The sequence below is a fragment of the Panthera onca genome, chromosome E2, assembly GCF_046562875.1.
Source record: "Panthera onca isolate mPanOnc1 chromosome E2, mPanOnc1 haplotype 2, whole genome shotgun sequence".
Lineage (NCBI taxonomy): Eukaryota > Metazoa > Chordata > Mammalia > Carnivora > Felidae > Panthera > Panthera onca.
Genome location: NC_138353.1, coordinates 13,199,791 through 13,226,871, shown reverse-complemented (window position 1 = coordinate 13,226,871; position 27,081 = coordinate 13,199,791). Strand labels below are relative to the sequence as shown.

The 27,081-nt window shown below is 56.8% G+C and overlaps 2 protein-coding genes across 6 annotated transcripts in view; both read right to left on the bottom strand.

Moving 5' to 3' along the window:
• MEGF8 (multiple EGF like domains 8) overlaps window positions 1-17,707 on the bottom strand; it is a 40,800-nt gene extending 23,093 nt beyond the window's left edge. Inside the window, exons 1-16 of the mRNA XM_060651219.3 lie at window positions 16,753-17,707; window positions 11,937-12,100; window positions 11,475-11,681; window positions 10,353-10,533; window positions 10,185-10,273; window positions 9,254-9,669; window positions 8,678-8,823; window positions 8,431-8,553; window positions 6,173-6,327; window positions 5,745-5,864; window positions 5,248-5,392; window positions 5,004-5,167; window positions 2,311-2,511; window positions 1,721-1,921; window positions 1,036-1,272; window positions 23-141 (exon numbers count right to left, since the gene is read on the bottom strand). Of these exons, the coding sequence (XP_060507202.3) occupies window positions 23-141; window positions 1,036-1,272; window positions 1,721-1,921; window positions 2,311-2,511; window positions 5,004-5,167; window positions 5,248-5,392; window positions 5,745-5,864; window positions 6,173-6,327; window positions 8,431-8,553; window positions 8,678-8,823; window positions 9,254-9,669; window positions 10,185-10,273; window positions 10,353-10,533; window positions 11,475-11,681; window positions 11,937-12,100; window positions 16,753-16,939 (2,855 nt within the window). The 5' untranslated portion in view covers window positions 16,940-17,707. The remainder of the gene's footprint in view (window positions 1-22; window positions 142-1,035; window positions 1,273-1,720; window positions 1,922-2,310; window positions 2,512-5,003; window positions 5,168-5,247; window positions 5,393-5,744; window positions 5,865-6,172; window positions 6,328-8,430; window positions 8,554-8,677; window positions 8,824-9,253; window positions 9,670-10,184; window positions 10,274-10,352; window positions 10,534-11,474; window positions 11,682-11,936; window positions 12,101-16,752) is intronic.
• A 398-nt stretch (window positions 17,708-18,105) lies between these two features.
• TMEM145 (transmembrane protein 145) lies at window positions 18,106-26,929 on the bottom strand. Of its 5 annotated transcripts, none has more exons than XM_060651228.2 (15): window positions 26,336-26,929; window positions 25,513-25,587; window positions 25,319-25,396; window positions 25,150-25,236; window positions 24,964-25,065; window positions 24,777-24,861; window positions 24,590-24,661; window positions 24,412-24,480; window positions 23,965-24,045; window positions 23,803-23,881; window positions 23,559-23,652; window positions 21,653-21,773; window positions 19,413-19,619; window positions 18,545-18,923; window positions 18,106-18,441 (listed from the first exon to the last, which is right to left on the bottom strand). In XM_060651228.2, exons 1-15 carry the CDS (start codon window positions 26,453-26,455, stop codon window positions 18,258-18,260), a joined length of 1,833 nt encoding a protein of 610 aa, XP_060507211.1. In that variant the 5' UTR covers window positions 26,456-26,929; the 3' UTR covers window positions 18,106-18,257. The 5 variants fall into 5 exon arrangements, with proteins under 5 accessions (XP_060507211.1, XP_060507213.1, XP_060507214.1 ...); XM_060651231.2 differs by lacking the exon at window positions 18,545-18,923 and adding an exon at window positions 22,618-22,790 and having other exon boundaries at window positions 18,244-18,441; window positions 26,336-26,924; XM_060651229.2 differs by lacking the exon at window positions 18,106-18,441 and adding an exon at window positions 22,618-22,790 and having other exon boundaries at window positions 18,564-18,923; window positions 26,336-26,925.
• Between the last annotated feature and the right edge of the window lie 152 nt (window positions 26,930-27,081).

Sequence of the window (27,081 nt, the reverse complement as noted above, 5' to 3'; positions counted from 1 at the left end):
TCCCTGGGCCCAGGCGGCTCACTGGCTGCAGAGCGGGGGACACTCCTCTGGGCTCTTCAGGGCGCCCCGACTCCGGCCCCGCCGGCTGCACGCTGCATCCCCTTTGCGGCTGGTGCTCTGATGCCACTCGCAGAAGGGGTCCTGGGGAGTTAAGAAGGAGGAAGAGCCCAGCTTAGCCATCTCCCTTGGGCTGCCAGCACAGGCTCCATCCCCAGCTCAACCAGCAGCTGCCTCCCTCACCCACCCACCCCCCAGACCACCCCTCCAAGCCCACCTCCCCCCCCAACTGCCATCCTCTCCAGACTTTCCCCTCCAGCCACAGCTGAAGATCCATGGGAACTGCCTTCCCAACAGCCACTGCCTTTTGGGGCAACAGAACCCCTACGTGTGGTCCAGATAGGGCTGATCTATCCTTAAGATTCAGATGTGGACAGGGCCACACGTCCTCCCCCTCAGCCTCACAGACGGGTCTGAAAGTCGGCACAAGACCCAACCAGAGCCAGTGAAATGTCCTTCTAGGACTTCCGTTGAACTGGGGGGCGAGAGTGGGGTGAGGACGGAAAGTTGCTCTCTTCCACTTAGGACTCGGGTAGCTGAGTGGGGGGACAACGGTCTGGAGCCCTTGTGAATCCCTTGTAACCCCTGAGGAATGAACCTCCAGGGAAGCAAGGGTATAGAATGAAGGGAGATGGATGCCTGACGACACGGTCTGATCACAGGCCTAAAGACCTACTCCTGGACTCTGGAGCCTGAGCCCATAAATGCTCCTCTGGTAAGGAGGTACCAACTTGGGTTTCTGGCAGTGACAACAGAGAGAGTCCTGATTGCCAGGAGCCCATTCTCCAGCCCCTCTCCTCTGCTCCCTACCCAGCTCTCAACTGTAGATCAAAGACAACAGCTCCACCTGCCTCCTGCCACTGCCCCCAGGGGGACCCCTCGGATGCCCGTACCAACTCCAGGGGCCCTCCCCCTTTTCCAGTCGCCCGATTTGGCTGCTTTTGTCTCGAGACCTCCCCTCTGCGGCTTGGCAGGCACCTGGGTACAGGCGTGACAGTCACGATGCTCCTCGCAGAGCGGGCAGAGGGCAGGCACCAGCACCAGCAGGGACCCACCGGTCCTGTCGTCCCCGCAGTGGGCCCCGCTCTGGCGCAGGTGGCAGGTGGCGCTGGTCAGGCACCAGCCGCAGCCCTGGTCCGCCAAGCAGCCCAGGCAGGAGGAGTAGGACGAACAGGCTGAAGAGCGATAAGGCTCCAGAAAGAAGAAGGAGATCTCCTGCGGGAAGTGCTCACGTTAGGATCAGGGGTCCACACTCCGAGTCACAGGGCAAGAGTCGAGGTTGGGGGTAGGGGTCAGGGTTTGGGGCTACAGACTTCAGTGTCTGCAAAGTTGAGAACTTCAGCATGTAGAAAGTAAGGATTTAGGATGAGCAGACAAGAGGGCATCAGGGTCTGAGAGAACCTAGAGATTAGAGGTCAAAGTACAGAGGGCAGAAGTCAGGGCCAGTGAGGTCAGGGCAGGAGTCAGAATGTGAGATCAGGTCAGAGTCTGGGGGTCGGAGGTTGGGGCCTAGAGGGCTCAAGGTGAGGCCCAGAGTTCAAGAGTCAAGGGGTAAGAGGTCAGGTCAAGAGGGTTAGAATTTGTGCTCTGGCATTCAGAAAGCTCCGGGGAACTGAAGTCAGGGCCTGGGTGAAGGGTCAGAGGCCAGGGCCTGGGTACTCACGCTGCCACCTGGCACGCCAGTCCGGTCCCACAGCAGGGTAAGTTCACTGTGCCCAGGGCCTGCCGAGCCATTGAGCTGGCCCCGGATCTCGACCGCATACTTGTGGCCCCGGCCAGGCAGTGGGAAGAGGCGAGCAGACCCCGGGCGCTGCAGCCGCCTTGTCTCCTTCTCCTGCTGAGCCACCCAGCGCCCCACCTCCTCCTGGGTAAGGGTGGGGGACAGACAGGGGCCTCAGAATGTTCCAGTGCCACCCTAACCCCTGAAACCTCCAAGAGCCCCAAACCCACCTAGCACTCACCTCCATCCTGGGAAGAGGGCCTCAGAGTTCCTTAGACCCCAAGAACCCCTGCGAACCCCTAAACCCTCCAACAACCCACCTCAAGGAAATCGGATTTAGTAACTCAGACGTTCCCCACCTTCTTCAAAATTCCCCCCAAACTCCACTCATAACTGAAAACCCCAGGGCCTCCCTCCACTAAGGATATATATATCCCATGCCTCTGATTTTTCCCTAGTCTTCCCCTGGCACTATATACCCCAGCCCCCATACTTGTAATTAGCAGCCCCCCTGAACGTTCAAGCACCCTCACCATGTTCTCTGTGTCAGGGCCACGGGCCATCCGGGCCAAGACATGTAGACGCTGGGCCCGGGCCCACACAGCTACATCCTCAGCCCCCGGCCCCCCGGGCCCTCCTGGCAGCAGTGGGTGGATGAAGCCACGGTAGACCAGGGACACATCGGTCTCTGGGCTGGGCGTCAGAGTGATGGTCGTACTGCGGACAATCAGGACCTGTGCCAGCCAGGGAGAAGGGGATGTGTGAGTGTCTCTTTGCATGGCCCCTCGGTGTCCACACCCAACCTCCTTCCCTATTTTATGAAACATGAGACTGAGGCCAGGGGCACTCTGAGTTGGGACTTCAGCTCAGACAACAGACAACAGGGTCCCGGCCTCTGCTCATCACTTCTCTCAGTAAAATCTAGGACCCCAGACCTTTCAGGAGCCTCTTCCCTGACATTTCACCTTTCCACCTAAACCCTTAAAGAGTCCAGATTTTTTTTTTTTAAGTCCCTTAACTACAGGGTTTGGAGAACTTCCAGGTTAGTGAACACATCCACGCCAGCGAGGGGAGGCACCCCAGCTCCATGAGGACAGTGCTCCTTCGCTCACAGCCCTTCAGGGCCTCGCCCTCTGTAACGTGTTCTCTGTTATACAACAAACCAGTACATAAGTTTAAAAAAAAAAAAAAAAGAGTCCAGATCCAACATTCAAAGTGACAGACACACTACGTAATTTGTTAGTGTGTGTTTTATAATTGCAAAAAAATGGAATAATCCATGCGTTCGTCAATGGGAGGCTGTTTAAATAAACTGCAGCACTACAGCCCTAGAATCTAAATGGACTATTACAAAGCTTTAAACAAAACAAAAAATGAGGTGTTTTCTAAATTCTAAGGAGCTTGCCAGGATATGTTAAGAAACAAAAGGAATGGGGTTCCTGGATCGCTTAGTCGGTTAAGCGTCCAACTTTGGCTCAGGTCATGATCTTGCAGTTCATGAGTTCAAGCCTGACTGTGCTGAAAGCTCAGAGCCTGGAGTCTGCTTCAGATTCTGTCTCCCTCTTTCTCTCTCTGCCTCTCCCCAACTCAGGCTGTCTCTCTCTCTCAAGAATAAACATTAAAAAAAATTAAGAAATAAAAGGAAGGAGCACCTGGGTGGCTCAGTCAGTTAAGTGCCTGACACTTGATCTCAGCTCAGGTCACAATCTCACGTGAGATCAAGACCCGAGTCGGGGTCCACACTGACAGTGCGGGGCCTGTTTGGGATTCTCTCTCCCTCTCTCTCTCTGCCCCCTTCTTGCTCGTGCGAGTGCATGTGCTCGCTCACTCTCTCTCTCAAAATAAATAAATAAATTTTTTTAAAAAAGAAATAAAAGATAGAATATTACTTTTTGTGCAAGAAAGAAAAATAATTCAATGTCACATTCACATGTATCTGAATAGGCAGATTCTGTAAGGATATAAAAGAAATCCAAATGGATCTTCCAGGAAGAGTCAGGGTGGTCTTAAGTTGGGGAGATGCTAGGGAGAGCTTCCCATACTGCTCTAGATAGGGAGCAGTATAGATGGAGACCCTTTTTGCTTAACAACTTTTTACATCACTGTGATTTTTTAACCATACAACTTTTAAAAATCAAGAAGTAGCCACTGTGGAAAACAGTTCGGTGGTTCCTGCATAAGCTAAACATTGAATCACCATATGACCCAGCAATTCTGCTCCTGGATATAAGCCCAAAAGAGCTGACAATAGGTGTTTATTGCAATACATACGAATTTCAAATCATTCTTTTCTACGTTACAAACTAACATAATATTGTATGCCAATTATACTTCAATTAAAAAAAATAAAATATTTTTTAAAAGCAAACACGGGGGCGCCTGAGCAGCTCAGAGGGTTAAGTGTCCGACTTCAAGTCGGGTCATGATCTCACGGCTCCTGAGTTCGAGTCCCGTGTCGGGTTCTGTGCTGACAGCTCAGAGCCTGGAACCTGCTTCAGATTCTGTGTCTTCCTCTCTCTCTCTCTCTGTCCTCCCCCATGCACGCTCTGTCTCTCTCTCTCAAAAATAGACATTAAAAAATGAGTTGAAAAAAGCAAATATGTATGCAAAATGGTTTATCCATGAATGCTCACAGCAGAACTATTCTCAATAGCCAACGGGTATAAACAGCCATCAGCTGATGAATGGATTGGCACAGTCATACAAGAGGATATCATTCACCCATAAAAAGGAACGAAATTCTGAGGCATGCTACAACATGGATGAACACTGAAAACACTACTTTAAGTGAAAAAAGCCATACACAGAAGACAACGTGTATGATTCCATTTATAAGGCATATCCACAGTTGGCAAATCCAGAGTTAGTAGACTGTCAACCACTAACCAGTAAAAGGTTAGTGGCTGGCCAGGGGCCAGGGGGAGAGGGGGAATAGAGAGGGATTACTTAAGGATCTAGGGTTTCTCTTCAGGGTAACAAAACTGTTCTGGAACCAGGTGGTGATAGTTGCACAATATTGTGAATGTGCTTAATATCAGTGCTGGTAAATTTTACACTATGTAAAATTTTACACTGTGTGTTTTAGCACAATTTTTAAAAATCGGACCCTTGAATGTAGAGACTTATGAGGCAAACACAAGAGCTGTATAGAACCATTTGAAAAACGAAGACCCCAGGACCAGACCCTTCAACACTCCACGCTGGGCCCCACCCCCTGGCTCCCCACCTTGTCGGGCTGGGAGGCGTTGGGCGGCTGCTGGAAAGTGAGCAGGTGCAGGCCAGGCAGGAAGCTCTGGGTGACGCAGGCCTCCAGGGATGTGACGAAGACAGGTGCAGGCCCCCACCAGCCCACGGTGCCTGAGATCTGCTCCCCTCGGCAGCGGGCCTGTTCTGTGAGGACCGGGGGGGGGGGGGGAAGGTCAGCATGGGGCGCTGTGCCGCCCCCTCCCACACTGCCAATGGGCACTCACCAGGCCGAGGGAGGCAGCTCTCATTATGCACACACCAGCCCAGAGCGCCGGGCCCCCGGGGAGGAGTTGTCGGGCCGCTGAAGGCCAGGCAGGCCTGGCAGTCACCCAGAAGGCGGCCCAGGCCCAGGCAGCTGGCAGCTGGACACTACAGGGAGGGGAGGGGACAGGGGTTACTGTCCACAGGGGCTTAAAGGATCTGGAAAGGACTGTAGATTCAGGAGTAGTGGGGTGGAAGGCGCCAGGAAATTAGAGAAGGGACTCGAAAGCCACTTGGAATGAGGAAGAGCAACAGGACAGGAGCTAAGGGATCTGGGGACAGGGTCACAAGCTCAAAAGCGCTGGGAGGGGTCAGAGGTTGAGGGGTCAGGAATGCCAATCTTAGGTGTGAAAACAAGTGTCCCAAGTGAGAGAAAGTCCTTCTCTGCTTGGTTTAGACAGAGGGAGACGCTGACGGCCGTGTGTCTGCACTAGGAGACAGAGCTGGGACAGTCACTCACAGCCCCAGACGGGGTCCCAGGAGGTGGTGCAGCTTGGCAGGCCCCCTGACACCAACTGCATTCAGGGTCTCGGGAGCAGACGCTGTGGTCCATGTACATGGAGCAGTAGTCTAAGTGGTACTGCAGAGACGGGGAGTGGGAGAGGGGGCTCCTCAGACCTGGAGCCTGCTCCCGCATCCCCACTCCCTGTGATCATCCCGGGGAGCCTCCACTGCTCACTCAGCACCTTGGGGATCCCTATCTGCTCTGCCCTCAGCCCCAGGGACCTCCGTTCCTCCCCCCTTGAACCTGGGGACCAACCTCCCTCCTCTCGTATCCCTAGGGACCCCAGTCCTTCTCCCAGGGACCTACCCCGCCTTTCTCCCTCCTCCATGGGAACCATGCTACCTCCTTCCCAGCCGCCCTCTCCCTATCACCCCGGTGCTCACGTCCGGAGCAGGCGCCTGGAACACAAAGGGAGGCACCTTGTAGGCCATCAAGTCCCCACGAGGCCGGCCACTGTACCCCCCAGCCACCAACAGGACACTGCCACCAAGCACAGCCGCCACATGCGAGTATCGACCACTGGGAGGTGCTGCTCGGCCTAGGAGAATACAGATCCCCCCCCCCCCCAACAAGGACATGAGACTCTAACCAGTCTTCCCTTGTCCCTCTAACCACGGCTCCCTTGTCCAGAGGACTACCCGACTCTCCTATGCTTCAGCCCAACCTGCTACTTCCTGCTTTAACCCAGCGTGCCCAAGGAAGCCCTCCTAGCATGTCTGGCCCCACACCTGCCAGAGCTTCCACACCACTGTGCAAACCACCTTGAAGACAGAGCATGATCTTGGGGGTCAGAAAAACTTGGCTTCGATTCCTATGTCTACCACCTACTTGGGCTCAAGTCATGGATCAACTACTAACTTGCTGAGTGGCCTTGGGCAAGAGACTCAACTTCTCTGAGTTGGTCTCTTCCTCTGTAAATGGAACTGTCCTCCTGCCCTCAGGGAGCCACGAGGCAGGGTGCCTGGCTCTCTCCTGGTATTGTCTATCTGGCACCAGCCTCCCTTCTGGTGACAACTCTGATTTTCCTCTGGAAAACCACCCTCTCCCACTAGAGTCCACAGGCTCAAGTTGAGCTGACCCTGCCTCTGGCAGCAGTGGGGTTTAGCCCAGGCCCATCAGTGTCAGCGACAAGTTCTAGAATAGGACCCAGTTCCTTCAATTCTTGGGAGAGAGGCACCCTCTTCCCTCTGAGCATTTTAAACACATTTTTTTTAACGTTCTTTACTTTGAGAAAGAAAAACAGAGAGAGTGCGACCAGGGGAGGGACAGAGAGAGAGAGGGAGAGAATCCCAAGCAGGCTCTGCACTGTCAGCACAGCGCCAGACACAAGCCTCGATCTCACGAACCACGAGATCATGACCTGAGTGGAAATCGAGAGCCAGACGCTTAAGCGACTGAGCCGCCCAGGCGCCCCTTCCCTCTGGGCATTTCAAAGGAGTAGATATAGTCCCAGGGCTGCTGGTGACCATTTACAAATGACAAACCTGCCACAGAATGAAGTGAGCTCAAACAAGGGCTAGCTGATGCCATCACGTAAGCACCCAGATCCAGACCAGCCTGAAGCCAGTTTTCACTCACATGAGCCAAGAACTTGGGTTTTGCTCGAGCTGGCTGGGTTGGATTGGTCACTTAGAGCCAAGGGTCCTGACTGATGTGTAAGTGGTCAGTGATCAGTGATCCCTCACCCTCTTACGGAAATGTATGCTCTGTAAACACATGGGACTTGGCCTGGGGACTTGCAAACTACAAAGGAGGAAGATTCGGCCTTTGGCCTAAAGGAGAAACAGGGACAGGCAGATGAGCCCTGGATTCAAGGCCTCAAATGCCAGCCCAAGGCTTTATTGCTGATGGTCAAATAGGGTTCCGTGGGGGAACCCTTCACCCAGCCTACTCCTTAAGTGTCAATGTCCCTTCCTTATGCTTGTTCTCTGTCCTCATTCTTCTGTGGGGGGGGGAGGGGGGCGGGGAGAATAGATGGGCCCCCTAGAAGTCCACAGCCCCCTGAAATAATATGCCCAGTTTGTGTTACAAGCGTCTTTCTGAGGAGAGGGCCTGTGGCTTTCTTCTGATTCTCAAAGTAGTCGGATTCAATGAGTTTGAAGGTTTCTCCACCCCCCCCTCCCAGGCAAGCCCTGGGGCCGGATTCTGACTGTACAAGACAACATACTGAGCTCTTCGCTAGGCTGTCTCCATCTTTGAGCCATCTCAATTCATTCTCACAACAGCCCAGTGGGTTAAGTGTTACCGTCATCCCCATTTTACAGATGGGGAAACTGAGGCATGGGGTGATTAAATGATATTTTTGCACAAATGGTTGTTTGGGGACAGCCGTCCTGGTTCTGCCACTTGCCCATTACAGGACCTTGAAAAGGTCCCACGTAGGTAGGCACTTCGCTGGGGCAGCTGGAAACTGGTAAAACCTGGACTGGAGCCTAGACCCGCGCTGCTGTAACTGCTTCCGGTCTCCATGGCAACGGTGCCCCTGTCCTGCCTCCAGCACAGGCTTGCCCCCCCCGGAAGCCAGCTCCAGAGGGACGTCTGGCTCACCCTACAAGGACCGAGGTGGCTCCTGCCTGAAGCCCAGACTGTCAGGGAAGCGCGACTCTCAGAAGCCCCTCAGGAAAACGGACGGGCCACTCACCCTCAGGGGTTCCCGGGGGGGCAAGCTCGGCCCCCGACACCCACTGATGGCAGCCAAGGTGGTAGAAGAAGAGGCCATCTTCATAGCATTTCTCCTCCTGGTAATGGGTGTGCACGTTGCCCCCTAGGAAAGGAGGAAAGGGCACAGCTGGCAAGCCTGGCGGACGTGGGGACACCCATGCAGGGAGCCTCAGCTCAGTGCGGGCTTGGGGCCCTGGCAGGCAGGCGGGATCAGGGAGCCTCCTCACCATAGACCACCATGTAGTTGCCCAGGACGCTGGCTGTGTGGAAGGCTCTCTCCCGTGGGCCCTGGAGCCCATCCCGGCCCTTCAGGGTGGTCCACACGCGCCGATCCACGTGGAAGAGCTCTGTGGAGTTCACCCGCACAGAGAACCTGTAGGGAGCGGCAGGGGAGGAGCTCAGGGCAGGAAGGGCTTCTCCCCCTCCCTTGGGCTCTCAAGAGCTGTGAGATCACCCAGGGTGAGACCGGCTGTGACGGGGTTTATGTCCCCTTGGGACGAGAGGCTCCTGCTGGGCAGGACACAGCTCTGGCTCATCACCGGGTTCCGTGCATAATCTAGCCAGGGCTGGCCCTCCAAGCAGGGTGTGGCTGAGGGCATGGATGGGTGGGAGTATGTGGGAAGGAACTGGCCAAGACAGTGAACGAAGGGATGGAGAATGAGTGAGCGGGCGGGCACGTGAGGGACTGAATGACCTAGTGAGTGACCGAATGACTGCAGAAGTGCATCAGTGGGCGAAGACCAGCAAAGACTGAAGGCCCAGGGGACTGGGCCAGGCTTGGCCCTGCAGGGCAGGTCACTTACCGCGCGGTGGAGGGCCGGTGTCCACCGTGAACCAGCAGGGTGCGCGAGGGGGCATGGAACACCATGGAGTGGCCCGTGGCGGCAGGAGGCCGCCCGCCCGCTGGAATCACCTGCTCCCAGTAGCCCCCACTGGTGCTGTCGAGACGGAAGCGGAAGAGGCCAGAGGAGAAGAGGTCGTGCTGGGTGCGGCCGCCAGACACATAGAGCCAGATGTCATCCACTAGGGCGGCAGCGTGACCTGCCAGGCCTGGCGGCCCCGAGGAACTGGAGCCAGGTGGTGCGAGCAGCTCCCAGTGGCCCCCGCCCAGGGGGCTGAAGGCCCACACGTCGCTGGTGAGGGAGCCATCAGCCAGCTCACCACCCATGAGCACCAGGGAGCCGGCCCAGGCCACAGCCACATGGGAGTGACGGGCAGCCTGTGAGAAAGAGACCGGGAGACAGATGGTGACACACAGAAAGAGTAACAGAGACAGAGACACAGGGAAAGACAGAGACACAGAGAAAGACAGACAGAGATACACAAAGAGAGGAAAGAGAGACAGACACATGCAAATACAAAACAGAGGTGAGACAGAGGAGGCAGGAAACAGAGATGGCAGAGAAAAAGAGAGACAGATAGCCCAGAGGGAAGACACAGAGTCCAAGAGAGAGCAGAAAACCAAGAGGCAGGGACAAAATCGGAGAGAGAAACCAAGAGAAAGAGACAGGAGGTCCACAGAAGAAGATGCAGAAGAGGAGATAAAGGAAGAAAAAAGAAAATTAGAGCTAGAAAAGCAGTACCGGGAGGAGTAGGTGGGCCTGTATCAAGCTGCAGGGGTGGGGACGCGTGGGATGAGGGTGTCGCTCTGTTGGGGGTGGGGTGGTGGCTGGCTGGGTCTCACAGAGTGGACAGGCACCTCTGAGCAGGGCAGGGGCGAGGCGGGGTCCATACCGGGGCAGGACTCAGGTCCCAGCGCTCCCAGGTGTTGGCAGAGAAGTTGTACAGGACGAGATCACCCAGGGCTCTGTTGAGGTCCTGGCCTGCGGAAGGGGAGATGGCCTCAAGCCCTGGCCACAGGCTGCAGGCTGCTGGAGCCAGACACGCACCCCCTCTGCTCACCTCCAAAAACAGCCAGCAGCCCCGGCGGGGACAGGAAGGCACCAGCTGCCCCAATACGGGCCGAGAAGGCAGGGTCCCCGGCACTCACGTTGTGCCACCAGCCAGCCCCCTGGTTCTCCCACAGGTGCAGGTCACAGGCGCGTCCCAGGAAGCCAGGCTCACAGCGGCATGGTCCCAGGGGCTGGAGGGGAGACAGGACACAAAGGCAGGGATAGAGAGAGGAAAAAAGAGAGACGGGGGAGGAGAGCCAGAGCCAGAGTGAGACATAAGGGGTAGAAAGGGAGAAGGAAAAAGATGGACAGGAAAGGAGAGATGGAGTGAGATAGGAAGGAGACAGGCCAACAGACAGAGAAAGAAAGGGACACAGTGACACATCAAGAGGGAGGAAGAGAGGTAGAAAAAAGCAGACAGACCAACAAAAATAGGGGAATGGGAAAGACAGAAGGACCCGGAGAGGAAAATGAGGACAGACAACAAGAGGAGAGGTTGGAGAAGGACAGTGGTGAGGTCAACGTCAGCCTGGGCTGGAAGACTTCAGTCTGAGGCCCGAGGTCAGTGGTCAGAAGTCAGAAGTTGGGGCTGGAGGGGGCGCCTGGGTGGTTCGGTCAGTTGAGCACCCAACTTCGGCTCACGTCATGATCTCACAGTTCGTGAGTTCAAACCTCACATCGAGCTCGCTGTCAGCATGGAGGTGCTTCTGTCCCCCTCTGTGCCCCTCTCTCTGCCCCTCCCCTGGTTGTGCACTCTCAAAAATAGATAAACATTTAAAAAGAAGAAGAAGAAGTCGGGGCTGGGGGCCCAAGGCCAGACAGAGTGCCTGGGTTGGGGATGGAGTAGCATCTGGCAAGCGGAAGGCAGGTGGGTTCACAGGTGGGAGGTAGGTCACGGGCAGGACGGGAGTGGGCTCAGGCAGAAGAGGGGCTCCAGATGAAGGTGGGGTGGGGCAGGGTGTGGAAGGAGAGGGGAGTACTGCGGGTGACGGGAGGGTCCCTGGCGGGGTTGCTGTCATGGGAGAGGGCAGAGTGGCAGGGGGGTTTCAGGCAGGGGCAGAGTCAGGAGATGGGACGGTAGGTGTGGTCACAGATCAGGGCCCCAGGGGGACGCAGCGGGGGCTGGGCTCACCGAAGCGCAGGTGCCATGGCCGCCACAGTAGGCCGGGCACTCCTGCAGGCTGCAGTCAGGGCCCCCCCAGCCGGGCTCGCAGGCGCACACGCCAGGGGGCTGGCACTGCCCGTGGCTGCTGCAGCCCCCGGGGCACAGGGAGAAGCGGAAGGAGGCATTGAAGCCCAGCAGGTTGTAGTTGGCATCGCTGAAGAGGTGGAGGAGCATCTGCAGGCACAAGACGGGCAGGGTTCCGGGGACTGGACGGCGAGGGGGTCCACTCCTGTCCCCATCCCCCCCAGGAGTCCCCACCTCCTGTCTTTGTCTCTCTCCACCCTTCTTTGTCCCTGTGTCCTGTCTGATGCCAAGTCTCTCTGGCTGCCTCCGCCCCTCCCCATCTGTTTCCTTGTGCGTCTCTATCGCCCTTTCCTCCAAACTCCACCTAGACCTCCGGCCACAGCCCCGCGGTCCGGCCACACCGACCTTGCCTGAGGAAGCCTCGATGGGCGGAGGCCGAGTGCTGCCACTCAGACTGGCAAGCAGGGGCCCTCGGGGAGAGTCGCCGTCATACACAAACAGGTAGTCGTACGTGCATTCCGTGTCCAGGAAAAGAAAGTCCAGCAGGATCCGATGCTGGGGGCTTGGGGCTGGGCAGCGAGAACAGAGGGGCTGGGCTCAGATGCGGACCCTCTCCCCGGGCCTCCATGCAGCCCAGCCAAGAACACCAAGCCCTGCTCCACATGACGCTCGGGACCCAAAGGGGAGTCAGACCTCAGCCCTGCCTTCAAGGGGCTCTTGGTCTCACAGCCCAGGGAGGTCAGACCTGTGACAGCAAGAGGGCCAGGAGCCAGAGAAGGAATTACAGTATCAGCCCTGGAAAGGGCTCCTGAGACCAGGCTGAACACCTCCCACCATTCAGATGGGAAAACTGAAGTGCAGAGAGAAGAACCCCATCCCCGTGGTCACACAGAGTTGCTCTTGTTTATTTCTGAGACTCGGACACTAAGCCTGAGGGGCAGGGTCCAGGCCTGAGCAGAAAAGCCTACTCCCGGGTGGAAAAGGGCCTCTGGGAGGGTCCCCCGTTCCAGAACTGATCGGAACTCCAAACAAAGGGGCCAGTTTCTTGGCCCACGGACAAAGGCTGAACCCTGAAGCACCACAGATCCTCTCGGCCCCTGCCCAGGTCTCATCTCTGTTTACTGTAGTGGCTAAAGGCACAGACTTGAGCCAGACTGCCCAGGCTCACATCTTGGTTCTGCCACTTACTAGCTACTAGCTGTGTGACCTTGGGCTAACCTCTCTGGATGTGTTCCTTCATTTGTAAAGTGGGGTTCTAACAGTACTGAGGTAGATTCAAAATTTTGGCCACTCCTATCACTGAGAGGTGAGGACTGACTCCTTGCCCCTTGCATCTGGGAAGAGCCTCAGAGAGACAAGCTATGAAAAAGCCAGAGCCACATGGAGGGGCCACGTGCAGGCATCCCAGCTGACAGCCCCAGCTGAGCCTCCAGCTGGCGGCCACCAGCAACCGCCAGCCCTGTGAGGGAGCGTTCTTGGACGTCTGGCTCAGGTGAGTGTTTGGATGACTGTAATCCCCGCTGACATCCAACTATGACCACAAGAGAGGCCTAGAGCTTCGTAAGTGCCATTGCCCTAGCCACTGTCACTGTTCTTGCTCTCTGCCAGGTCTTGATTCCAGAAGGTTCTCTCATCCCACATCTCACACTAGGGGGCTCAGGAAACTAGACCTGGGTTCCAGCTCTGCTCCTGAACTGCTGGGGGACCCTGGGCCAGCCCCTTCCCCCATGCCCCTCACCACACTCATCAGCATACTGGAGGTGCTCACCCACCACTCACTAGCTGTGTGATCTTGCGTTCGTTCCACGGGCTCTTTGAGCCTCAGTTTCCTTGAAGTAAAATGGAGATACTCTCCCCACCCACCAAGGCTGGTGGGAAGATTCAAGACGGTGATTCTAACATGCCTGCCTAGGCCTCGTCCTCTCTTACCAGGACCACTGATTCAGCCTCCACCTCGGCCTCCTGTCTTGCCCTGACAAGGGTCTTAGATCGTCCTAACTTCGCATCTGGCCCTGGCCCTATCCTGTTCAAAAGCCCTCCATGGCTCCCCACCATCCCCAGAAGAAAGTCCAGCTCCCTAAGCTACCATTCGAAGTCTCACCTTGTCTCACATCACCCCACTGCTTGCAACTCCGTCAGGAGCGGGGCCTTTGCACAAGCCTCTCCCTCTGTCTGGAGCACATATTCCCTTCGTACCAGCAAACTTCCCCACCTCCTCCAGGAAGCCTTCCCTGATGCCCCCTGGCTGGCTTAGGTGCCTCTCTTTGGCCTTCTCACTTTCCATTATAAGCCTCATTTCTCTGAGCCAGGACCATCTATGTCTGGGTCTGCCCCTTCTGCAGCTGAGGAGACCCATAGGACAGGGCCTGGGCCTAAGTCATCTTGGGGTCCCTCCCTGACCTTGCCCAGCACAGGACCTGGCACTGAACAAGGGCTCAGGAAACACTGGATGAAGGAATGAAGAAATGCACAAAAGAAAGAATACTAAAGTTGGCAGCTCTCCCTCAGGCTCGGACCAGAGCCCCTGAGAACATCACGCAGACCCCAAACTGTGGTCTGGGGAATGAAGAACGATTCAGCCAGACCAGGCAACCAGTCCTCCCAGAGCTTGCCAGCCTCAACCAAAATATAAGCTTGGTTCCCAGAATCACAACAAGTGATTTTGTCAAGGGCATGCCAGAGGTCAGTCACCATCTGCTTTCCCCAAGTTCCTCCCTAAGTTCAAGATCTCCCCCTTCCACCCATCATGGGTCCAATCCCCATGGCATCCTGGACAGAAATCCGACCCCAAAACCCCCTGCTTTTCAAAAGCAGAATGCCTCTCATTCAGGAGGATGTTATGAGGACTGGTTACAATAAAGGGTAAATGTCATACAAAAGGAAATAGTCAGCTGCTTATTGTTTAAAAGATGGGGGAACATGTTGGTTCTCAAAGGTGATAGGCATTGGGAAGCACGAGAGATCAAGGGGGATCTGGAAGTCGCCTGGACTCCTCCCTACTCCAACGTCCAGCCAGCTGATCCCCAAGTCTCACTGGTGAAACTTCCCAAACATGCCTCAGTGCTCTCTGCCCCTTCCCACCTCCTCCATTCCCACCCCAGTTCAGAACTCATTCTCTCCTGAAAGAAGCACATCAAGTCTCCAATCCACCCCCCGCTTGGCCAGAGGTTCAAAATCCTGCTCAAAATCCTTCTGTGGCTCCCCATTAATGCTCAGCATGACTTTCAAGGCCATTCTTCCCCTGCTTGTGGCGCCCTCATTTCTCAGCCAACAGACCAGCCAGACCAGACAAACCGAGACGCGGCTCCTGAGACACACCAGACTCTCTTTTCTGTTCCCTTTTCTCACCCCGTAAACTCCTACGCATGCTTCAGAACCCTATTTCAGTAGCTCCTCCTCCTCTGTGACCCCCAAGAGAATACTCTCATCCCCCTAGACCCATCTACCGACCAGGCTGGCACTCCTGAAGGTCAGAAAACCATGTATACATAGAACACGTACTTCCCATTCTGTGCTCACCCTCACCCACACCCCCAGACAGGAATGGCCCCCAAGCTGGGGACAGACACACTCATCCCCAAGAAACATGCTTCATCCGTACCCCATATAATAGCCACAGAGATCTAAAATATAAATCCGATCATGTCCCTTCCTGCTCAAAACCGTCCCACACCTCCCCAGTGTCCCTAGGCAAAGACCATGCTCTGCGGCCTGCAAAGGGGGGCCCTGCATCATCTGGGCCATCACACTTCTGGCCTTTGCCCAGAACCTCCTCTGGGGGACCCCTCTCTTCTTGGAGGCCAGCTTCTACATCCCCTGCCGAGAGGCCTTCCAGGACTTTTCTGGCCACTGCCTTTGGACTTCTCTTCCACCTCCCTACTGCCCTTGAGGGTACAGCTCAAAACCACAAGGTCCTCCACCCTCTAGTTCACTCTTTGTCTATTCTGTGTCCTAGTTCCTCAAAAGCGTCACACCCTCCTGCTTCCAGGCCTTTACATGGTCTATTCTCCTTGCCTAGAACACCCTTCTGTTCCCTCCTACACATGCCTCTGATCTGAGCTATAGGCCAAGCTAAGTCAGATGTCTTCTGGGCTTCCCATTCCCTGGGGGTGAGTTTGCTTCTCCCACTGGACTAAGAGCCCATAAAGATAGTGATGGGGCCTCTACATAGACTGTTTCCCTCTGGAACGTTCTTCCTCTTTCCTGGCTGACTCCTGTTGGTCTTTGAGGGCTCAGCTCAGACATGTCCTCCCCCAGGAAGCCCTCTCTGTTCTCCCAGCCACCAGGCCAGGTACCTCTTCTGGGCTCCCCCAGCCTCCAGGGGTTCCTCTGTCACAGTCCCAACCTCTCTGGGCAGTCACTGTCTGTCTATTCATGTGTTTTGTCTTCCCCACTGGATTCTAAGCCCCAAGTCATCAGGGATCGCTAGAGTTGTCTTAGTCACTGTTATGTCCCAGTGGCAAGTATAATGTCTGGCACATGAATGACTGCAAAAAATGCTTTTATTGAAGTACTTTAAAAATAACAACAGTATAGGGGCACCTGGGTGGCTCAGTTGGTTAAGAGTCCGATTTGGGCTCAGGTCATGATCTTGCGGTTTGTGAGTTCGAGCCCCATGTTAGGCTCTGTGCTCACAGCTCAGAGCTTGGAGCCTACTTTGGATTGTCTGCCTCTCTTTCTGCCCCTCCCCCACTGACGCTCTGTCTCAAAGATAAACATTTAAAAATTAATAAAAAAATAAAAAATAACAACAGTATAATTCTAATGCCATTTATTGTGTATTTACTATGTGCCAGGCACGTTAAATACTGTTCTCGTTTAATTCCAACAATCCTATGAGGTCGGTACTATTATTATCCCCACTTGGGGAGAGGGGAAGCCGAATCTCAGAGAAAGGAAGCTGCCTGCCCAAATTCACAAAGCTACTGAGAAGCGGGACTCAAATTTGAAGCAGGTGGTTGGGCTCAGAGCCTGAGTTGCTAACAATTATTCAGAATATCTCTCATTGATGGCTCTTGGCTTGTAATTGTCCATCTGGGTCTGGGTGCGACTCCCCCACCAGACTTCAAGGCCTTCCAGGGCAGGGCCCAGGTTGGCTGCATTTCAGAGCAAAGGACCTGGACCAGAACCGGAGTCTGGGAATGCGGTGAGTGGATTAATGAGTGTACAGATGAGTGAATTAGCGAATGGGTGAGTGTGTGACCCACGCGGCCCCACTCACCCTCGATGAGCCACTCGCAATTGCCATTGACGCTGTAGTTGCCCGCACCATCGGTCACGAAGCCTGGAGCCTCCCGCAGCACTTGCCGCTGCCCCTTGCAGTCCCCTGCTTGGGCCCCGGGGGACAGCGGCCCCAGCAGGGCCAAAGATAGAGCCAGCGCCACGGCCAGAGCCGGGCGCAGGGCCATATCCGCCTCCCGCACTGACTTACAGACGGGACAGGCCGTAAAGATTGGAGAGGACCCTCCACGCGGCGCGAGGCCCTGCAAATGTGACCTCTATAGACGCGACATGGCCTTGTAGACCAGGGAGGTCCAGGAGTTGCACTCCCCCAGAAGGGAGCCGCCGCTGTAGACGGGCTGTGGAAATCGAGGAGTAGATCCTATAGACCCACGAAAGGGCCTGTAAATGGGGTCGTTATGGATGGGGCCAAGCCCTAGGGACCGTGGGAGTCGCTTATAGTCACGGGCCCCCATAGGCTAGCTGACCCCATAAACGGTGTCCAGCAGTAAAAGACGCGAGCCGCTGCAGGCCGAAACGGACCTTATAAACGGGTGGGTCCCCAGGGAGCGAAGGGCTCTACAGCCCGGCGGGGGCCTCTATAGAGGGTGCGGGTCTTGCCGGGCCAGACCCGGAAGGTCCGGGAGAGACCCCTCCAGCCGGAGGCGGGGCGCGAGCGGGTGTCGGGGGCGGAGCCCGTCTTTAGGGGCTCAGGCCTGGACCCCATAGACGCACTCCCTTGCTCACCCACCCGCGCCTCCCTCCGGAGCCGGATGGGCCAGATCAGAGAGACGAGGGGACGCTCGGGCCAGAGCGGCCTGGGAAGACCCGCTGGGAGGGCGAGGGGGCGGGGGCCGAGCGGCCGCTGTGGGAGGAAAGATGGAGAGGAGACGAGAAGTCGCGGAGCCGCAGGTCAGAGCGGCCCTGGGAGGACTGCAGAGCATCCAACCCCACCCCTCCACAAAGGGAGACTTCCGGAAACTTCCCCGCCCATTTGTTCCCACACGCGTGCGCAGCAGTGGCCTCCTTGGCCTGCGAAGAGAGAATCACACATGCGCAGTGCCAAAATCGTAACCCAAACTCGGGGTACAGGTGGTTGAGCAAAGCTCGTGCCACTGGAGGGCGCCTCTAGCTCTGACTGGAGAAGAGAAGGTGAAAATAAAGGAGCGGCGCAGTAAGAGGGTTCTGTTAGATGATTCGTATCTTCAGTTCTCCCAGATTCTGGGCCAACGTGAAGGCCCCTCCCCAAATGCCATTTCACAGATGGACACACTGAGGTCCAGAGCTTGGAACAGTTCATGCTCAGCCCCGCCTCTGAGCACCATCGAGATATAAAGAGGCCATTTTATAGATAAAAACTTAACGAATCCGCTTTATTTTGGCAAGAGGGGAAAAAGTCTTTCTGCCGGGGACCTGAGGGAGGGCCCCCGGATGGAGACAGGGTGGGCAGAGCACGGGTCCGAGGTCACAGAGATCCAAGGGAAGGTTTCAGAGTCGAGACCAGATTCACAATATCCGTCCCAGTAGCAATGGCTCGGGGTCGCGGAGTCCTGGAGAGTCACGGGCAGGGTCCCGACGATCGTCCCTGGTGTTCCGGGGTCCGGCGGGATCAGAGGTCTCGAAGGGGGCCAGGGGGCCGTAGGTCTCGGAACAGCGGGAGCCCAGAATCCGGCGCCGCTCGGGGCAGGGGCTGAGGGAGGGGACGGGGAGAGAGGCTCCCGCGGGACCGTTTGGCACAAGAGTCGGGGGTGGGGGGTGGGGAGTGGGGTGAGCGGGACAGTAGGCACCCCTACCTGGGCGCGAGGGGTGGGGAGGGTCGGGAAGGCCTGGGATGGCAGAGCCCTGGGGCCGGGATAGAGCGGGGATCCGGAGCCCGGCCGGGGCCCGGCGTGCGGCCCATGGGGCGGGGGTGGGCAAGGGTGCTCAGACCGGGGGTGCGGTGCCCCCGGCCGTGTGCATGCTGAAGTATTCGGTGAAGCCGGTGTGCGGCGCCGCCGTCTGGGGCACGAGCGGCTGGTAGGGCGGCGTCGGGCCATCCCAGCTCGGGTCGGCCGCCTTGGGGAACCGAGCGGGAAGGGGCGGGGAGGCCGCGCCCCGCTCGGCCGTGGTCACCACGCGGCCCCTCGGGGCCGCCGCCGCCGCCACCGCCGTCTCCTCCACCTGCTTCCCGGCCTGGGAGGGGGGTCAGGGTCAGAGGCCGTCCGAGACCCACGGGGGGCAGATGCGGCCCCGAAGGCCCGTCCCCCTCCCCGCAAAGGAGCCCCCCCTCCCGAGGTGCGGGCGCTGGTGTCAATCAGGGAAGGAGCGGGCGGCTGGGCGCCTGGACAGCGGGGCCAGGTACTCTAGGGGCGGCGTCGGAGCGCGCCGGGCGAACTCCGGCGGCGGCCGGGGAGTGGGTGGAGAGCCGCGGAAGGCGGGTGGCGGGGGCACGGCGCGTGGCGTCTGCGGGGGCGTGCGCAACAGCGCCAGGACCCAGTCCGGCAGGGTGGGCGCAGGCGCCGGGGGGCGGTCGCGGCGCGGTGTTGGGGCTCGGGGCGTGCGAAAGGCAGGGGGTGGGCTCAGGCGCCCGGGCGAGGGGGGCGGCGGCGGGGCCGGGAGCGGGGTCAGGTACTCCAGGGGCGGCGCCAGCAGCTCCTCGTGCGCCGGGGGCGCGGGGCTTACGGAGGAGGCGGGCGGGGGGATGGAGAAGAGCTCCGTGAAGTTGGGCACCGAGTCGCTGATGAACGTCACGTTCCCATAGACGTGCTGCGGGAAGGGCTTGTCCGTGGACTGACTCCCTCCCGGGCCGGGGACCCCGGCTGAGGCGATCTGCGACGTGCGCACATGGTACGGGAAGTTCTTGTTGGCCGCCGACGGGCGTGTCATGATCTGGGGCGACAGGCCAGGTGCTGGTTGGAGCAGCACTGTCCGGGCCTCAGGCTGTCTCCTTAAACATGGGGTCGTAAGGATTCCCCCTCACTGGACATCCCCCACCCTTCCCTGCAGTCCTTCACTCCTGATTAGGCTCTCCTACTACAGGCTGTCACAGTGCACTGAGTTCTGACCTTTTTCCTCCGTCACAACCCTGACTGCCCTGCGATGCTTCCTCATCAGAGCCCTGATCACTGACATCACTGGGTAAGTTTCAGTGGCCTTCACTGTCCGGTATGATACCCACTAGCCATATGGGGTTATTTACATTTAAATTAATCCACATTAAACCAAAATTTTTGTTTTCAGTCACACTAGCCACGTTTAAGTGCTCAGTAGCCCCACATGGATAGTAGCTATTGTATCAGAGAGCACAGAGTATAGATAGAATATTTTCATAAACACAGAAAGGCCAATTGGACAACAACACCTGATAAATTCTAGAATGTTAGCTCTGTGAGGGCAGGAATTTGTTCATTCCCTGCTGAATCCCCAATACCTTCTAGAACAGCACCTGGCACATAAGCACCCAATAAATATTGGTTGAATGTAGAAGTGTGTCCCCAACTAGTCTAGTAGATCTTGAGAACAGGGACTGGGTGTGACTCGAGCACTGCACACGGGAGCCCAGCGCGACCCCTCTAAGGTCATGGGAACAAGCAGCTGAAAGCAGTAAACAGCGGAATGGGGCTGTGCTGAGCTAACTGTGCATTTTTACAAAAGAAACTGGCTGAAGATGAAATATAGCTAAGAGGGCACTGCACTTGGGGGCCCGGGGCCTGCACCTCACCTCTCGCCCCCCAGTTTTTTGAGTATGGGACCTGGGACATGTCGATAAAGCTCCCGGAGCCTCACTGGGGGAAAGGGATGGCAGCACCTACTCAGAAAGATGAGGAGAGGGCAGAGCTTGGCCCATGATGGTTCTCAGCATTTCTCCTGTTTCTGTCCCTTTCTGACTTCCTGCAGAGCTTCAGGAAGGGCTGTCCTGGGAAGGTGAGTCTGTACCTAAGTCAGGCTCTGGGGTAGAAGATGGGGGACCAGGCCATCTGTGACTGAGTACATTCGCCACCCAGAGCACATTGTGGACCCCTGCGGTCAGGAGCCTGGATCCTCATCAGTGCCTATGTTCCTGTCTGGCTCCCTCTTATGGTTGGCTGTGGAAGGACTGGGTGCAAAGGCCCTGCCCTCCTACCAGAGGCCATGGAACCCTGGCAGGTCACCTCTCCTGTTTGGACCTTAGCTTCCCCTTTCTGTATAGTGGGTGCAACGACCATTATCCATCCTGTCCTGGGGCTGCTCTGACACACAATTAAACAAGGTATATGAACTGTCACCCAGAAGCCCAGATAGGATATAAACCACGGCAAAGAAGAGGTTTAGTGCTGATCCCCTCCAGATGTCATTCAGATCTAGGCCCCCTGGAGCCCCAGCCTGACCCACTCCACCTGCTTCTTCCTGAACAATGGTCTGTGATGGTGCAGCAGATGGAAGAATGTGTTGGCGAAGGGTGGAGTAATGACCAAGGGGTTTGGGAAAGGCAGTGGGATACAGAAGGCAAACGTGAGGGGGCGGGGGGCAGTGCACAGGGTCAGGAATGGGGAGGGGCTGAGAAAGAGGGTGGGGTTCAGTCAGTACAGCATGAGACTCTTGATCTCAGGGTCACAAGTTCCAGCCTCACATTGATGGTAAATTTTACTTAAGGAAAAAAAGAAAGAAAGAAAGAAAAAAGGGTGTGGTCAGTGGAAGAGGCTAGGACACAAGGTGGGAGAGAATAGAAGAGGCTGGCTTCTTGGGGGGTGGGGGGGACAGAGTAGAATAGCCTGCGGGAATCCAGCAGGCTCTTGGTAAGTGTCTGTTGAATGAGTAAAGAATGAAGAGAAGGAAATGGATGGAGAGCTCAGAACAGAAGGTCCAGGCAGTTCAGGGGTTGGGGAGTTTCACCCACTCTCTGCCCATCAGGCTCCCACCCCCACCTGGATGCCCTTCCTCACCAGGAACACGCCATGGGCATACAAATGGATCCCCAACTGGATGCCATTGACAATCTTCTCCCGGGCCCACTTGGGGATCCCGAAGTTGGCGATCAGGGCCATAACAGGAACGGCAAAGAACCTGCAGGGGAGGTGCTGGTTCAGTAGAGACACTGCCTCTGCCCTCTTCCCCACCCCATGGCCCCAGCCCCCCTGCCACGCACACACGTAGGGCCCAGGTGTGTCCCAAATTAGAGAGAAACCAGTGTAACCTTCAGAAGCCAGAGATTAAAAGGGGGCAGGAATCCCACTGGCCTGGGAAATTCTGGAAGGCAAAGACTAGGTTGAATTTAACTCCATTCCACCCCACCCCAAATCCTGGCACCTGATAGGAAATCAAAAGATGTTTGCTGAATGCATTAACATATGATAATAACAATTAAGGACTTAACTGCAAGCCAGACCTGTCTCTAAGCTTCTCAAGTATGTAAACTCATTAACTCACAAAGACTCTTCGAGACAAGTACAATTTCCATCCCCATTAAACAGATGAGGAAACTGAGGCAGAGCAAAGTTCATTGATTTGTGTGAGGTCATACAACTTACAAGCTTTAGAACTGGGATCAGAACCCAGGCAGTCAGGCTTAGAATCTGCCTACCGTACGACTATGTTATGTTGAATGATAAAAAATTACAACTAGCTTTTATTGAACACCTACTACATACCAAACACAAGGCCCTTCTATAGTGCCCTAGGCATGCTCAAGATAACTCTTTATGGGTAAGCAACCTGAGGCGCTCTCTCTTTCTCTCTCTCTCTCTCTCTTTTTTTTTTAATTTGGGAAAATAATTTTTTCCAGGTCACGAAGTAAGTGGCAGACTGGGTCTGCTGCCTGACTTGCAAGCCCATCAGCCTCACTGAGGAGGGTCTGAGAAATGGGAAGCCCCACAAGACAGGGACAGCTTGGGGGCCCAGCACGTCTCACCAGAGGGTGTAGGCAGCAAAGAAGGGCACGTAAAAGGGCTGCTTCTCCGGGAAGTGACGCAAGGAGATGAGCACAGCATAGCAGAACCACACGTAAGCCGCCACCTGCAGCCCAATGAGCCCATAGCCCGCCGGCGACTCGTACGTGTATAGTACCTGGCCTGGGTCAAAGAACTGCACCCAAGGGAAAGGGTTCATCATAGCTTTGACCTCCTGCCCTCCACACAAGGACCCCAGACCCTAGGCCCCTCCCCCCACCGGCACCCAGGGAGCAGAGCTATTGATTGGGTCAGGACAGAAGCAGCAGGAGAGAACAAAATGGAAATAGAAGGACATAGAGGTAGAGTGAGGGTGAAAAAGAAAGAGAATACATTCTCTACCAGGGGCCCAACATGGGGCTAACCACCTACCATGCGTAAGTTTTTCCATCTGCGTCAACCTAATGAGGTGGGTCTTATTAACACCCCCACTTCGCAGAGGGGGAAACTGAGGCTAAAAGGGGCGGCTTTTGGCCAAAGGCAAAGCCAAGGTGATATAAAGCCTTAGAGGAGCCCTCCGGGATAAGTAAGACCCTCCCAATTTTACAGAAGAGGAAACAGGCTTAGAGGGGGTGAGCATCACCCAAGGTCAGCTAGCTGGGAAGTGGGAGAGCCAGAGTGGAATCCAGGTCTGTGTGACTCCTGAACTCTCAGTCATGACATTGAGTTTAAATGTGACAGACAGTGAGAGACAGAGGGAGGAGGAAGAAGGCTCCTCAGAGATGGTGAAGAGAGGAGGCATGCACTCAGAGAGACAGATGGGCAGGCAGAAATCGCAGAGTGGGAGAGAGCGAGCCAGCTAGAGTGCGATGTGGGGAAGGGCTGGCAGACAGGTGGAGGAGGTGGCCAAAAGCTTGGGGAGGGGCGGAGAGGCAAGGCCTGGGCAGTGGGAAGTGGCACTCACCTCGGCCTCGTAAATGAGCAGCACCACGTGGGTGAGAGTGTACAGGGTCATGTAGACAGACAACTTCACGGAGCCCGAGTGGCTGATTCGGCCCCTGGCAGCAGGCCATGAAGGGAGACAGCAGGGGTGGGGGCTGTCAGGGAGAAGCGGGAAGCCATCCCCCCCCCCAGATCCACCCCAGTGTCCTGTTCCCTAGCCCAGCCACACCTCCCCCCAGCACTCCCTCCCGCCCCAGCCTGGGCACCGTGTCACTGTGAATCCCTTCCCCAGAAGGATGAGCATCAGCAGGAAGATGAGGAAGCTGGAGGAGAAGAGCAACTTGGCTGGGAGAAGGGAGGAGAGGGCGTCTCAGACATAGGGCTCAGAGAGAGCCCAGGCACCCTCCCCTGGCCCACTTCATTCTCACCCAAGATCTTCAGACTCTCGTTGCCAATGCCATCAGTGGCATACTGGCCCCAGTAGATGCAGAAAAACAGGAGGCTCAGGACTGAGGGGAGAACGGGCAGAGGGAGGAAAGGACAGAAACCAGCTTTGGGGCATCACTGTTCCCTAGCATTATGATCCAGATGGCCAGAACCCCTCCTTCACCCCCATCAGGATTCTAGACCATTTACGCCCACTGACGTCCTAGGAGACTCTGGAGTCCAGGCCCCAGCCCCTCTTGTTCAGGATCCAGATGTCCAGGCCCCCAGCCCCTCCTCCCTCAGACCCAGAGGTCCTGGCCCCCAGCCCCTCCTCCCTCAGACCCAGAGGTCCTGGCCCCCAGCCTCTCTTCTTTTCCTCAGACCCAGGTATCTGGACCCTATGTCCCTCCTCTGACAGAACTCAAAAGCTGGGATACTCTGAACCTCACCCTCCACTCCTGCTGCAGCCATGAACATTTTGTAAGTTGTGTGGAGCAACTGACGACCTTTCAGTAAATCTAAAAGAAAAGTGGGGGAAGGTGGTTCACAGACGGGAAGGGAGACTAGCTCATTCCCCCAACCCTGCCCCCCATAACTCCTAACCCCACCACCACGTACTGGACTTACATCCAAAGTAACAGGAGAGGAAGAAGATGAGGAGGAAGATGAGGAGGAAAGTCACATCTGTCTCCAGGATCCCTGCCAATTTTGTAGAAGGAGGAAATGATTCAGTCAAAGCTGGGTGTCCCTCGGCAGTGAGCACCCAACTCTAGACCTCCACAAAGATTCTGGTTTCTGGGTCCGCAATGCTCACCAAACTCATCAGCCGAGAAATGCCGTGTCCAAAAGGACTTGCCATTGGTGAGGACCATCTCATACTCCAACTGCAGCCCATCTCCCTGTGGGAAGTGGGGAGGCCTAAGGGGGGGGACCCTGGGCAGGTAGAGGGTCACCAGGAAGGCAAGGAGGAGAAGGCCCAGGTGGCGGGCCCAGCCTCTTACCCCACACTTGCTGAGTGCGATGTACCACCACCTTTCACGAACCGAGCGGAAGCTTCGGCCACTGGAGCAGCTCAGGTAGCGGGTTCCGTCCTCTGACACTACCTGGGAAGGAGCAAGAAGAAGGTTGAGGCCTGTCTGCACAGCCCTCAGGCCCTTGGCCTTCAGCATCTGCCCATTCCCCCATACCTGACAGCCTGACCAGGCATACTGGGTGGTGAGGTTGATGACCTGGTTGTTCTCAGGCCTGATCACTGACTCCTTGGCCAGGCAGTCCTGGGGAAGGCAGGGACATGGTCACTCCCTGGCCAGCCTCGGCCTTCTTCCCTCTCCCATGCACCCTCCTCACAGCCTTCACCTTGTCCCCTGCCTTGTACACAGCCGGCCACTGGGATGGGTCGTCGAAATAGAGGAGGATGTTCTGACAGCACTTGGCCTGCAGACCCAGAGATTTTGAAGTTTGAGGGTGTACAGGGAACTGGGGTAGCCCTTGCCTTGGGAGGCCAAGGGAATATCTAGCCTCAGCATGGAGAGTGGTGGGGGAAGGCTCACCTCAGGGTATCGGAAACGGAAGTCCAGTCGGCCGTAATCCGAAAGAAAGCAAAATCTTGTCAGGAACACCCAATCCTGGAAAAAGGGCCCAGTCCTCCTGAATCCTTGAGAACTCCCCGACTCCATAGACCCCCCAACTTTCCTTCCCTACTCTTGGGTACCTGATTTCCAGAGAAGCTTAAGGGGACCAAGTTACCTCCAAAATTCTTGTGATCCCTTTACCTTGGGTCCAGGATTCTTGTCTCAAATGCCCCCCCACACAAGTTTCTTCTCCTCCCCTCAAACACTTTTCCCATTTTCCAAGTGCACTGAGAAAGGACCTGGAGGGCCAGGTGCCCATCCCGGCCACCTTCAGTCCCAGACACCATCTGACTGGCATCCCCCGGTTATCCACACGAATGCCCCACGGTGGTCCCAGAGACCACCTCCTACTGGGTAATATTCCAAACGGCCCTCTCCTGGCCCTGAGCAGCAGTGTGAACTCCAGGCTCTCTACGGAGTGAAAAGTGCTGTCCCTTCAGCACCACCTTGGCGTTCTCCCAACCCCCACCCCAAACTCTCACTCTCCCAACCCGTCCCTCCTCCCCGCCCAGCTCTGACCTCAATGTCCCTCCTACAACCCTCAAGTCTCTTCTCGACCCCACGGCGCCTCTCAGCCCCAACCCCGACCCAGTCCTCCCTATTATCCCCAGCCCCAATCCCACCGCGGCTCTCAGGGACAGCCTGGGAAGGGCGGCAGGGGGCGGGGCGGCACCCTTCTCCTTCCCTTCCCTCCTGTCCCCAGGGGCCCGGCGGGTGGCAGGGGAGGGCCCAGCGCGCTCACCTCCTTGGAGCTGAGGTTGCCCCGCACGTACTTGGCCCGGGCGCGGGGGGGCAGTGGCAGCAGCAGGAGCAACAGCGGCGGCAGCAGGCGGCACAGAGCGGGCGCGCGCGGGGGCTCCATTCCGCCCGCTCCGGGCCCCGGCCCCGGCCCCAGCTCCGCTCCGGCTCCCGCTCCGGCCCGGCGACGGCGGCGAGAGCGCGCGGGCCGGCCAGCGCGCGCCCCCGATTAAAGGGGCCGCTGGGCGCCGCTCTCCCCGCCCCCTCCTCCGAGATGGCCCTGCCTGGCACCTTCTCCATCGTCATGGGAGAGGACGACCCCTCCCCATGCTCTCTACTCCGCCTCAGCCTCAGTTCTCCCTTCTGGGACTCTCCCTGATACCTCTTGCTCCCCTTGTCCTACCCTGAACTCACATTCCCCCGAGCCGTGCCTCCTCCTCCAGACAGCCATCTCGGGATGACCCCCAACGTACAGACCCCAGCTCTGCCCTGACCTCCCCGCCAACTTAGACCCCAAACTGCTCTTTGATGGCTCATTCCTGCCCTCATGACAGCCATCCCCAGCAGTGTCCACCCGAGATCCCATGGGCTCTGTGAAGTGCCCACAGAGACACGGAGGCTGGAGAGGGTGAACCATTTGTTCTGGGTCACAAAACACGGAGATGGCAGAACGCTGGGCCACAATCACTACATTCCATTGCCTGACCCTGTCCAGTCACTGCTCACCGGGGTGTGAAACCGGGTTGCTGC